The sequence below is a fragment of the Anas acuta genome, chromosome 8, assembly GCF_963932015.1.
Source record: "Anas acuta chromosome 8, bAnaAcu1.1, whole genome shotgun sequence".
Classification (NCBI taxonomy): Eukaryota; Metazoa; Chordata; class Aves; order Anseriformes; family Anatidae; genus Anas; species Anas acuta.
Genome location: NC_088986.1, coordinates 31,737,727 through 31,750,667, shown reverse-complemented (window position 1 = coordinate 31,750,667; position 12,941 = coordinate 31,737,727). Strand labels below are relative to the sequence as shown.

Sequence of the window (12,941 nt, the reverse complement as noted above, 5' to 3'; positions counted from 1 at the left end):
AAATGGCTGAAACCTCTGCTGAAATACTATTGTGTTAGACTCTCGCTTAAAGTGCAGCTCAGAATACTGTTCATGACCACTGATAAGAGGAAGTGAGGTTCATTGTACTGACATCCAGGGAAGGTCAACCTCAAAATGCTGTTATACATGACAGACAGGGAATAAAAGTAACATGGAACAAAGGAAACAACAGGTTCATTATTAATCTGCTGACACAAACTCTATTTGGTCTAAAATGAGCTAAAAATGCTTTAGTCTGTATCAGGCTCTTTTCCACAATGCAAATGGGCACAAGCAACCTATCAGCTGCTAAATGGTCAAGACGGAATAAAATACCACATAATGGGAAACAGTGGACTATACAGTTTCACCCTCTAACTTTCCATCCCCTTAGCTGCTGCTTCACAGACCTATTCAGGTCTTACACAGCTATCAAAAGCAGCTTCTTTGTATTTTGGAGATTAAAAATTCTGACTGATGGTTGAATACAGTAGTTTTTGACAGAATCAACATGGCAAATCCTTAACCAGAAATCCCTCTATGAACTACTGTATTGATGGGAAGAGGAAACAAGACCCAGCATTATGGCAAAGGATATCCACAGTATAGTTTCCTCAAACTTTTTTTTTAAGGGGTGAGGGTGGTAATATTCTTAGAATATTTATTTTTAAAATCAAAATACAAACAAAATGGCCTGCCCTAAATAGTTTGCCCAAATTTGACAATACGAGATCACACATACCTGTAGAGAGTTTTTTTCTACAGCCACCTTCATGACTTTGTCATCACACTTTATTGACAGGGCTACATCAGCACTGCCCTGAACCTCTTCAGGTTCTTTGTGCTTTGGGAGGGAATGCTCAAAGTCATGATTTATTAATGTGTCCACTGAATCCCTGGATGGGAAAATTCCTTCTCCCACTGTGTCATGCCTTCCTCTGTTAATGTGAAAGGGAAAAGTCAGGCCATCATTTAATGCAGGATTCTTTGAGGCAGGCAGCAGTTCTGTCAGCTCTGGAGGAAGAGAATGGTCTTCTTCATCATTCATCTCTTCTAAAAGCAAAAAAAAAAAAAAAAAAGTAAATTAGGTTAGTAAAAATTTTTTTTCATAGAAGAATTCATAACTGAGTAATTTTCATGCCAAAAAAAATCATCCAGAAAGGAAGCCCCTGAAAGACATCCAAAGTAACGTCTTTCTACTTTATAGGTAACCAGCCATAATTCCTCTGCTAAGGGTTTAGTTGCTACTGAGGAATTTAATCTGGGTATATTTAATCCCTTCTAGAAATATGCCTCACTAACAGTTAACAACGGACTTTGAGGAGTGGGCTTCACTGTATGCAAGGGCAACCACAAACATAAAGGAAACACCATAGCCCAGAAATACACTATTTTAGTGCTGCTGAAATATCATCTGTTCAAATCACTGACTGAAATTCTTCTGTTACCTGATGGCACAATTTCCACTGTTGTGGAAGTACTTACATAGCCAAAGTGAAGTTAAATGAGCGCTAACTTTATGATGAGTAATGAGAACACTATATATCTCCTGGCTTATAGGTAGTACTGCTCAGGACCGAAATCTCGACATCTGGCCCAAGCAGATAATTATCTGGAAACCATGAGAGTGCAGCTGATAAAATCTGTGTAAATATAAGCATTTATCAAAACAACTAAACAAAATTTATAGGGACTTAAATTCAGAACGAGTGCAAAAGCAGAAGCAAATCTACTAGCTTCGATGGACCAGGATATATTTACATCAGCAATGACTTTGGCCAAGTAAATTTTTTTAATGGTTGTATTTATTCCATTTGCTCATACTTTTCTGATAAGCCAGTTTTGTCTGTAAACTATTTAAAAGTTCGTTTAACTGTCTCAAGGAAATGTGTTCATATTTTTGATAAAAATCAAAACTGAATTTATTAACTAACAAAATATCCAGTCACTGAAGTCCTCTCTTTCCAGCAAGCACTGAGCACGGTCAAGCTTCTGAACTGAACAAACTATAACCATTTAATTCCACCAACACTTCAGGACATAATACAATTTCCCTGGAATTTTCTGATCAAGAAGTCACAGATTTTTTGCTGTTGTTTTTAAACCAGCAGTTAGATGTATTCCCAACACAAATGACAATGAGCAGTGAAAGTAGTACAACACCCAACAACAAATCTTTAAAACTGAGAAAGGAGATTTCAAAGCATCATACACCTGGCAACACAGCAAATGTTTTTTTTCTATATAATAGAACTCCATCTTTAAGCTTACCTGTATCTTCAAGTTGCAGGTGAAATCTGTTAGCAACGGGGGCTTTTGTGTAGGAAGTAACCGGACTATATTTATGCTCATAAGCCCACTTGATCAAACTCTCATGAGAAGAAGGAATATCAGGTATTACTGATTTACTCATAATCATGGATCGCTCTGTTTCCTTTCCAAAACCAATACTGTTTGATGTCTGCAAACAAAGAAAAACATGGCTCATGATCTACCATTTAAGGATACTTGACATACATGAAATATCAACACCGATTTCACATTTTGGTGAGAAATGTTACTTTATCAATTAACAGAGCAGTTTGCAAACGGAGATCACCTGGGAAATAAAATAAATCGCCGTCTTAAACACAGAACTGCTGTACAGCTGGAGAAAAGCTCTGCCTTCCTCCCAGCCTCTGACTGGTTCAGGCTGTTCCAGGGTAAAGTCAATCAAGTTGGTCAGATGTAGTTAATCCCTAAACAAGAGGGGTGTATTTATAGCCATTTGTTTAATACTGAATTTTCTTCAAAACTGAGAAATGCTGAACAGTGAGGTGAGAATATGCACTTTTATGACAGACCAAACTAATTATAAGACAACATATACTTTCTATACCCCCAAAAAAACTTAGAATTTAATGAACTACGATATAAGTTTTACACAACTACGTTGGTACAGCAAACTCACAGAAATACACTTGCCAGCCTCTTAGTTGTACTGGTAATTACAAATAATGGCCATGGAATACAGATGAGTGTCACAGTCATTTAGCTTTCATTTTACTGTAAAAGCGTGACAAAATTTCAAATTTTCTTGTCCAAATACGCAAGTCAAGAGGATACAACAAGCATCTCTAGCTGTCAGAGGGGCAGACAGAAAATATTCACTGATACTACGTTTTAACTTGTTTTAAATGCTTAAATGTAAATATGTTTTCCCACAAGGCTAAGCCCTTATATATATATTGTTATGGTATTACTGTTATCACTATAACAATCACATTAAGAACTACAGAGCAAGCTAAACACTCATAGCAGTAAAGGGCACAATGACCCACTTATCAATGATTCCTGCAATGTGACTGAACTGAACTTTCTATATGCAGATTACATCATTTAATGCTGTACAGCACACACTTTCATTTCCATTCCTGATTACATTCTCCATCATACAGGCTGCATTTTATTTATTTTAAGTCCCCATTAGTTTCCTTCAACATGAAATCAGTGTTATTTTTCTCTTGCTCAAGAACTTAAAAAAAATTAAAAAATTATTGCACTGATTTCTTGCTTCTGCCCAGCCTTTTTTTTAGGTCATATGGCTGTACTGCACAGGGTCACGGAGGTGTTATATTCCTCTACTTGACTTCAGAAATAGAGCCTTTGAACAAAGCAGTGATTAAAGCTCATGAGTTCTGATAGAATAATATAATTTACCTTGATCTCTCTCCCTCATTTCTTTGTAATGCAATTTTGCATTCTTTAAGCACTCAAATCTTCACAACTGAAGTTAAAGGGAGTTTTAGGTGCCAAGTATCTGGTTTGATGATACTGTTAGCAGTACAGTTATCAATGACCAGCAAAGGTCACTGAAGCACAGAAATATAAAGGAAGCAATGGGTATCCTAATTTTAGTGCTTTATTACTGTTTTGGATCAAATAGTATTTTATTCTTCAACAGATACAAATCTGGATACAATTTATTACACGCAGCTTTGACTGGATGGAATTATTATGCTATCCCAATTTCGCTGGATCTCCCTCTCTGCTTTCCTTTCCTTTTTGTCAGGATTAGACAGCTGAATAAATATTATTCCAGAACTTTATTGTCTTAGCTGGCATCTGACCATTTTCAGGGCTTGTTTATACCTCTCCATGCCACAGTGAGCCTGTAAATGTTCAGTCCTGCATCGCCTTGATGAAACAAAGCCAAGCACAAGGACTTGCAGGAATAGGCACACCTTCCTTCACTTGCTTGTTCTGTCAACACCCTCACACGTAGTACTGGCAATCAACAGAGCCACCCAACAAACTATTCAGAATAAAGAGAGATGATTTCAGAAATTGGTAGGCACTTCTCCTCATTTCAAGATCACTTCCTTCAAGCTTATGAAATCTTCAGAGATTTCTTCTGTGCATTTTACCTCTTTCACTCTTTGTCCCTCAGCACACTCGTTTCTTTGAAATAAATGGAAGCTAATGCAATTTATCAAATCTTTCTGATGTCACTTTTTGCACTATACTGTCTATAGCTTTGTAAAAAGACACCCACACTGAAGGAAGCAATGTGAAGTGCAGATAATCCAACGAGCACAGAAACTGAAATTGATGTAAGGACATACGACTGCAAACACTGCCTGTGAGAACAGAACTACACATACTTTGTGTAATTCTTTTACCTAAACTACTCACTTTTTACTCAATTTTGTGTCCATCAATGATCAAGAAGCATACCAAGCTGGGAGATGAGCTACATGACTCAAAAAGGTGTTTTGTTTCGTTTTGTTTCTTTGTTTTTTCCACTTCTTGTCTATGAACCTGGACCTTAACTCAGTGCTGGGTTTGAGGCAGCGCAGCATTAACCTTTCACTCAATCTGACAATCCCCTCAAGACAATCCTGACTTGTGTTGAGGGCAAGAAGTTAGGAAAATTGAAGTGCATGGAACCAACTCAACTAATAAAAAATAACATTGTGAAGCATTACCTAATTGTTTAGTAATGTTTTTACGCATTGTCTAAATTTGGGCTTGGAAAGACCTTCAGCTTAATAGAGATATGAACAGATCCTAAATCCTGGATGTATATGCTTTTTTAATGACAAGCGGGTGTTTACTTCCCTTCCCTACTCCCCTATAAATAAAGTAGAACAAACATACATTCAGAAAATGGGACATCTATACGAATGAAGCAGTAAACACCCACAAATCCAAACATAAATATACAGCCTAACAGACCGACATTTCCATATATAGTATTATTTTCTTTTGCTGATCTAAATAAAATGTTGACTTTTGCCACCCATTACAGAAATAATTTTTACTTATACTGGCAATAATTACTAAATAACATTTTAAAATACCCTAGAAATCCTCACTTGAAAAATTCATCATCTACAAAGAGGTAGCTTCATAGATATGCAATGCGTTACTATGGGTATCTGCAAGCATGAAGTGAACTAATGCACCATTGTCTGTCCTGTTAAAGCAGGCCCACACAGCATTGGCTAAGAGGTCTAAATATACATGGGTGATTCTTGTGCAATAATCCAGAATGAAACTTTAAAGTCCAGTGTTTTTCGGGCTGGTTAGTTAGGACCAGAATGTCCTTTCTTGTCCATAAGATAAAGATGCACCAGGGATCAGAAGGGAATTTCATCATCAAATCTTGAAAATATTTTCAGACAATTTTCTAAGCAACACCATCGCTTGTTTTCTTTTAAATCCCTCACTCTCAAAATCAAGTGTCAAATTCTAAGAGAACAGAGTGGTATGCAAAAGATTTAGATCAAGCAGCCTTTGGATCCTACCAGTATTGCCCTGCATGCATTGAATGGATAAAGCTGCTAAGCAAAGTGAAATTCTTATAAATATAGATAACCAGAGTTTGAAAGTATACCTTAGTTATTAAAAAAAAAGTTAATCAGTAGGCCACTGGCTGGTCCTGAGCCAGCATTAAGATCAACTTTACAATGCACTCAATTGATCATTTAAGAGAGAAATAAGCCATGCATTTATAGGCCATGACATCATTCTAATTTTTATTCTTTTCTTTTTTTTTTTCTTTCAAAAAAGGGAAAATGCATTTTCTTAGTAGAAACAGCATTGAGCCACAGAGTCTGTGCCAAAAATCATTCTGAATCTGAGCTTCCAATTATGTGTAAGAACGGTTTCAAAGGCTTAGCTTTATCAACCGTGGTTTTATTATTTTTTTAAACTATTATTTGTGGTCTGAGCAGAGGTGAGGTCAATTTGACCAAACACTTGCTGGGGACAGAAATATTGGTAGGGGAGAAGGCTGGAGACCACTAGAATCACAAGGAAGGAGCAAATCAGTTCCCACTTCTAAAGCAACATGGGTATATGACTTGTATCTAGAATTATCCATTCTCAATTCACAGGCATCTTTCCAACTTCTGAAATAAACCTGTAGATCCTCTCACCAAAGTAACAGCAAGAAGGGAGATAAGATCCAGCTTAATGTTTAGGGTACTTCAACAGAAGTTAAGAAGACATAGAACCTAAATCCTTGCACTAACCACCCAAATTCTGTAATGTGTTGGTCAGTACGTAAAGGAGAAAAAAGTACATATAGTTTCTGAATTTACTCCTTGAAATGTAGTAATAATCCAAAAAAAAAAAAAAAAGGCAACTAAGAATACATTCAAAAATCAATATAGGACAGTACTACATCATGTTCAAATAGATTCTATACTGCTGCAGCATGGTATATCTCAAAAAATAAAAGGTGCCTTAACTTACAATCACTTCCAGCTTTCCCTGGACATCGTGTGACTTGATAACCCAATTGACAGATTTTTTACACTTGAGGATAAGTACGATGTCTCTGACAAGCCTGGCGCCTGGTTGAGATGGTTTAATGTCAACGATTATATCCACCTGGAAAGCACTGTGTGTGGAAAATAGAGAGAAAGTAAGACCAGAATGCCAGACATTTTCAGCTATCAACCTTCTTCCAATCCATCATGTTTCCACTGTCTGGCCAGCTGATTAAAATGCTGAAGATTATCCCAGACAACACAACATGTGCAAAACAGATTGTTATTCCACATACTCTTAAATGATTTTATGTAACAATAGACACAACTTCTCTTCAACTACTCTTTAGACAAATAATATTTTTTGTTTCTTTGTTTATGAGAAGTGTGCTACTCATTTCATTTATTATTTGGAGCAAGGTAGTTTTATGAGTAGCAGTTTTGTTTTATACAGTAAATACTGTTTTCTTAATTCACTGCAATGGTGCCTCGAGTTTCTTCTAGGTATAACCATATTAAAACTCAAAACAATACCTTAAATAAGCAAAAATACAAATTAAGCAAGTTAGTAGCAAAAAATGCACAAATACTATATTAGACAACGTCTCTGCCTTCGCAGTTAAATTGTGGAAATTACTTTGCATAGGATCTTGTGTGTGTTGAGGAATTAAGCCGTCATATTTAGTTTCCAATACTTCTGGATATATACTCATTTCAAAACGAAAAGAAAACAGATGTACAGCCTACTGGTTGCTGGAAAATAGATGAACACTATCCAGATTTTCAAGCCTTCAGTAAAAATAAGGAGAGCAATAATATCTCATCATGCAAAATATTAATACAAAAGAAAAACCTTTACTTCCAAATCATCTTATAGGGACATGTCATAAGAATGTGCTCATCACCAAATATCATGTTTCAACTAATCTTCTGCATTAAGACTTAGTATCTTGGGACCTTTTGTTTTATCGCCTGTAGTTTTATACATACTCAGCTCAGCTTCTGTATGTTTCTATGTGAATAAACTTCATTAAGATAGTTGTGGCAAATATTTATAACCAAGAATGAAGCAAGAAGAAACTTTACACCCTTAATGCCTTTTTTAAATTTTAATATTGTAACATTTAAATACTTTGCAGCGTTATCACCTGAAAAACAAATTCCTGTCATGCATTCTCAGCCAAAGTCAAAAGCCAAGAGGGATGGAGACATAGCTGTCACCATTGCACAATGCTACAAGGGACTTTTGTGAGCGTGATGTTGATGCCAACCATCAGCTCTATTGAAGATGAGGCTGCTGCCCACTGCCATATACAGGCAAATGCTTTGGACTAAGCTACTTGCCTTCCAACACACCTCAGCACATTCTTACTCTCCCAAAGTTGGTACACAAGAGAGCATTTTCAGGCTCTGGGTTTAGCATCTTGCAATGAGATAATTTCCCTTCTTGCAAAGAACCCTCCTCCCACCTCCAACTCCCTGTGTGATTTCCTGATTAGGAATGGGATGTGCTCGAATGTAATGCATGAGGAGCAAAAGTGGACAATGTTGGAAAGCCAGTGCCTGCAGTAAGCAGACAGGATTTTAATTGTATCTCATCTCTGATGAAATTGTATTTTTCTTCTTATAAGAAACAAAACCATACAAGTTTCATGGCAAATTTATGTTCTAGCAACTCAGCACTTATGAAAAGCTTTTTCAGGTGTGATCATCTGAAAGCAAACTCTAGGTCTCGTGCTCCCACTAAGACCTAGGAGACACAGGCAAAGGCTAAATATTTTAAGTCATAACTCTGAAGTTTATAGTATCTTTGACAATTCAGATAACCCTAATAATACATACAGAGTTAAATAATCTCCCCTAACCACCACACTTCACTATGGTGCTCAAGACCAGGTTGGATGAGGCACTGGGCAACCTGATCTAGCAGGTGGGATCCCCACCCATGGCCGGGGCATTAGGAACTATATGGTCTTTAAGGTCCATTCTATCCCAAGCCATTTTATGATATAATTCTGTGCCTATACATGTATTCATATACTCAACCCTTTTTCTTACAGATTTTCATACAGGTTATCAAGATATTCCTTAAACTCAACTTGAAATGTTACAGAAAATCCTGGTATGATTCTGCAAACTAACTGTGAATCATTTACCACAGATCACTTGTGACCTCTGGATCTCTGTTTGGTAACCAGTGCCCTTGGCTTTGCTACCAGTCATCATTACTTGTGACAGGACAAGATTACTTTTAACCCTTCTCTTACTTCCTCATACAGTGGGCTCATCTTAATCCCTGTCTGTAAGATTCTGTCCTTATTCATATTCCCTTATACACCTTAGTCTTGGAAAACTTCAGTTGACTGAGCAAAATTTCAGTCTGCGGGAAGGCAGGATATAGTCCATGAAAACTGTGCTCTACAGTATTGTCCAGAAAAATCCTGGAATCATGAAGCAGAATCCAAAATTTTTACATGCAGAAGAACTAGTTTCTACTTAAGGTAAAGTACTAAAGGCCAAGCTCTTCTTGTAATGATGAAATGACTACCTCCATTTGATTTCCAACAGACAGATGAAATCCTTAACTTTTAGACAGATTTGGTCAATTTAGAGGATACTTTACCTGTATGGATTGGAATTTGGAGTAATTAGCTCAATGATATGGACTTCCCTTTCTTGGACTAAATTAGACATAAGGCACCCCTCTGCTGTTTTTGGTTGTAGGTATCCCGCAAGGTAATTTAAAGAGAGAAAATTCTTTTCTATGTTGCACGAGGGAGGAAACACTTGATCTGGAGAAAAAGAAAAAAAAAAGAAAGAAAAGCTTCATACATAAATATCAGTTTACATTCATGTATACATAGCATCTACTTCAGTGCAGTACTGTATTTTATGGTGTAGATCTCTAGGCCAAAAGGTGTATTTATTACCTATCATAAGTACTTAAGAGAAATCAACATAATCACAGAATCACAGAATTTCTAGGTTGGAAGAGACCTCAAGATCATCGAGTCCAACCTCTAACCTAACACTAACAGTCCCCACTAAACCATATCCCTAAGCTCTACATCTAAACGTCTTTTGAAGACTTCCAGGGATGGTGACTCCACCACCTCCCTGGGCAGCCCGTTCCAGTGCCTAACAACCCTTTCAGTAAAGAAGTTCTTCCTAACATCTAACCTAAAACTCCCCTGGCGCAACTTTAGCCCATTCCCCCTCGTCCTGTCACAAGGCACGTGGGAGAACAGGCCAACCCCCACCTCACTACAGCCTCCTTTGAGGTATCTGTAGAGAGCGATAAGGTCGCCCCTGAGCCTCCGTTGAAAGGGAGATCACCACTGCAAAAACATAGCACACCTTTGATGTAATTTCTGTTAAATATTTAAATCTGTAGTTTAGAAGTACTCTGTCATCCCTCCAAGAAATCTGAAAACAATACTAAAGTATGTAAGCATTTTTCAAAATAAAAAAGTACTTAATTTGTTCCTTGCATATTTAATTTCAAAATACATATTTTTTATCTCATAGAAAACATCTATGTTCAACTCCTCCCTTTAGAAAATGCTTTTTTTTTCTTATTATAAACTTGCTGTTTTTAAAAATCACAGAAAATATTTTCTATTTCCTTGCTCAGTATATTTTCCTATATTTTGTGCAGTCAAGAGTTGGTGTAGAAATACTACAGTTCTTTAGTACAAGGAAAACTGAATGTAGCAAGATAATGATGGCAAATTATTGATATAAAGGAAGTCTAATCATTATACCCATAATTAAAGTGGGGAAGTTCTATGGCATATAATCTCTTGTGGTTTTAACTACCTAGCTGATCACAAGCATTAATTACTATACAAAACAAAAAATAGTCATTTGGTATGATGTTCTCAAGCACAGCCTATATTACTGTGCCTCAAGAAGCTGTATATCCATTTAAATATAAGAATACTTTGTATTTCTGAAATAGCTTTACGTATGAATTATCACAATACACAGAAAGACAACATTTTGTGCTCAAGAAAAAGTCTTTTGAGAACAGAATTTCAAACAGTTATGTCTTTGACCTTTGCTTGATAAAGGCGGCCTTCCTATTAAGAACAGTAGCAAGGTAGAAAAAAATTACAACAAACGTTGTAATTTGTAATTTTACATTGTGTATGTAAAGCTGTGGATGAACTCCTAGAAACTGAGCTGAGACCACTGTTTGCATTTGCTCCACAAATTAGAGCTGAAACATCATTCCTGAAGTGCAATTGCATGTGGTACACAACTTTTCAGGGAGACCTGGGACTTCCGTGACCCCAGCTACAATGGAAACAACTAGGAGAGTTTCTTCTCATCTTACACAGCGCAGTCTTTGAATATTAACCTTTCTGTCTTTTGTACAGAACCTATGAAAGATGTATGGGACAGTAACGATTCCTACTCCACAAGGAAAGCACTCCTCTAACATCTGGTGCGTGCCCTGTCAGATTAGCCTCGAATGCAGCTGCAGTTCTGCCAACTCCTCCCACAACAGCAGAGAATGGAAAGTAATCCCAAATGATCTATACTGAACTTGAATTTATATCTATCTACAGAGTTATACATATATAGATAAGATGTATTTGCTTCTCAGTTGCCATGCTACAACACAGGTCAAGCCATAAAATACTAGCCTCTAAGTAGTTTGGGGATAATTACCACAGGTGCTATCATTAGCCATTGCAAAGAGCTTGACTTCAGCTCCTGGCACTTCCATGCAATGCCTCTGCAGCTCTTAAGGAACCCCTACTCTCACTGCCACCAGCACTGAGACACCCCAGCCTGGGCCCCTGCTCGATAGCACGCTTTTCTTCTGCAGCTCATTTTAACTGTCACTGGCGACTTGACATACACACTTACGTCCTCCTGGCACACCTTCCACCAAATGTATTTATTCCTGTGTCAGCTAGTTACCAAGATCTGGGTTGTAACAGAAAAGAAAAGGAGATCCATTTCTATTTTCTTTGGTCACTACATTTTTTTCTTCTTCTTCTCTTTCTTCACTTCATATTTGTTTACTTACTTTAAAAGGGTACTAGAAGTGTCTGCAATCCATTAATAAGCTTATTAAAACAGTAAAACAGCCAATTTGTGGGCCCTACACCTCTCTAATCTCAAAAGACTACCAATAAATTCTCCTGGAGTAACGTCAGGCAAGGCCCTGGCAAGCAGGCACATAAGCCAAGGAGCCCCACTGGCCAGAAGGCAGGCGCTGCAGTTGTGCACAGCTGCCAGCCCCTGCCTTTCCCTCCAGCACTCACAAGCTACTCCAATTAAGACTGTATTGAACGCTGGGAGCTGTAGTTTCTGTGGGCAGCACCTCCATTTTGAAGAGGAGGACAGACACTGTCTGCTGTCTTCTGTACAAATCACGTGTCACCCACAGGCTCTTGGCTAAACTGGGTAAAACTTGAGTATCCCAGCTTAAAAGATTTTTGTGCAAATGAGAGCTGCTAATCAGGTGTCACTCTCCAAGACAGGTGCCCTTGGCAACAGCAGCTTAATTCAGCAATAAAAATCTCATCCAAGCAGAGCTTGCCTTTCAGAAGTGTAAGCTGGGGATGAACAAGATGTCTGGGATTTTCCACAGGCATTTTGCAGTTTTGCAGTTGGGCTTTTTCACAGGCATTTTGCAGTTTAGTGGCCCTTCACACTACGGAGATCATCATCTCAACTTTAAAATGGCACTGTGTTAAAAAAGGGAAGGTGTCTGCAGTCTTTGTAGGGAGGTTGGAAGCTCCTACCAGTCAGTACTCACCCTAGAGCAGTGAGCTGGAGCAAGGAAGGACAGGACAAACCACCAAAGCACAGCACAAAGCGTTCACCTACAAGTATTAAACCCAGCAAGTCTGTGTGCAGGACATGTGCACTAGTGTACACAGGGTGCAAATTCAGAGTCAGGACTGAAGCTTTAGCTTCTGCCAGGACAGGAGCACAGCAATACAGTTTGTAAACAGATTGCACATGAAGTATTTTTCAGCTTGTTATTGTTATGGTTGACTTTTTTCTTATTTAGAAATGTGTTGAAAATAATCTCCTTCCTAGCTAGCACAGCTGCCCTGGACTTAGATTGGTGATACTGGATGCATCAGGTAACGTTTAGCTAACTGATAAGTCTTCCTGACCTGTATAATCACATCTTATTGAGGCATGAGGAGTGAACTG

The 12,941-nt window shown here is 37.8% G+C and overlaps 1 protein-coding gene across 8 annotated transcripts in view; it reads right to left on the bottom strand.

Moving 5' to 3' along the window:
- The window catches only part of TGFBR3 (transforming growth factor beta receptor 3), a 130,314-nt gene that overhangs the window by 23,853 nt on the left and 93,520 nt on the right, over nt 1–12,941 (bottom strand). For 7 of the 8 annotated variants that reach the window (XM_068690986.1, XM_068690985.1, XM_068690984.1 and 4 more), the window contains 4 exons: nt 9,382–9,550; nt 6,742–6,889; nt 2,272–2,461; nt 743–1,053 (listed from right to left, as the gene is read on the bottom strand). In XM_068690986.1, the coding sequence (XP_068547087.1) occupies nt 743–1,053; nt 2,272–2,461; nt 6,742–6,889; nt 9,382–9,550 (818 nt within the window). The remainder of the gene's footprint in view (nt 1–742; nt 1,054–2,271; nt 2,462–6,741; nt 6,890–9,381; nt 9,551–12,941) is intronic. The other variant, XM_068690990.1, reaches the window with a different exon arrangement.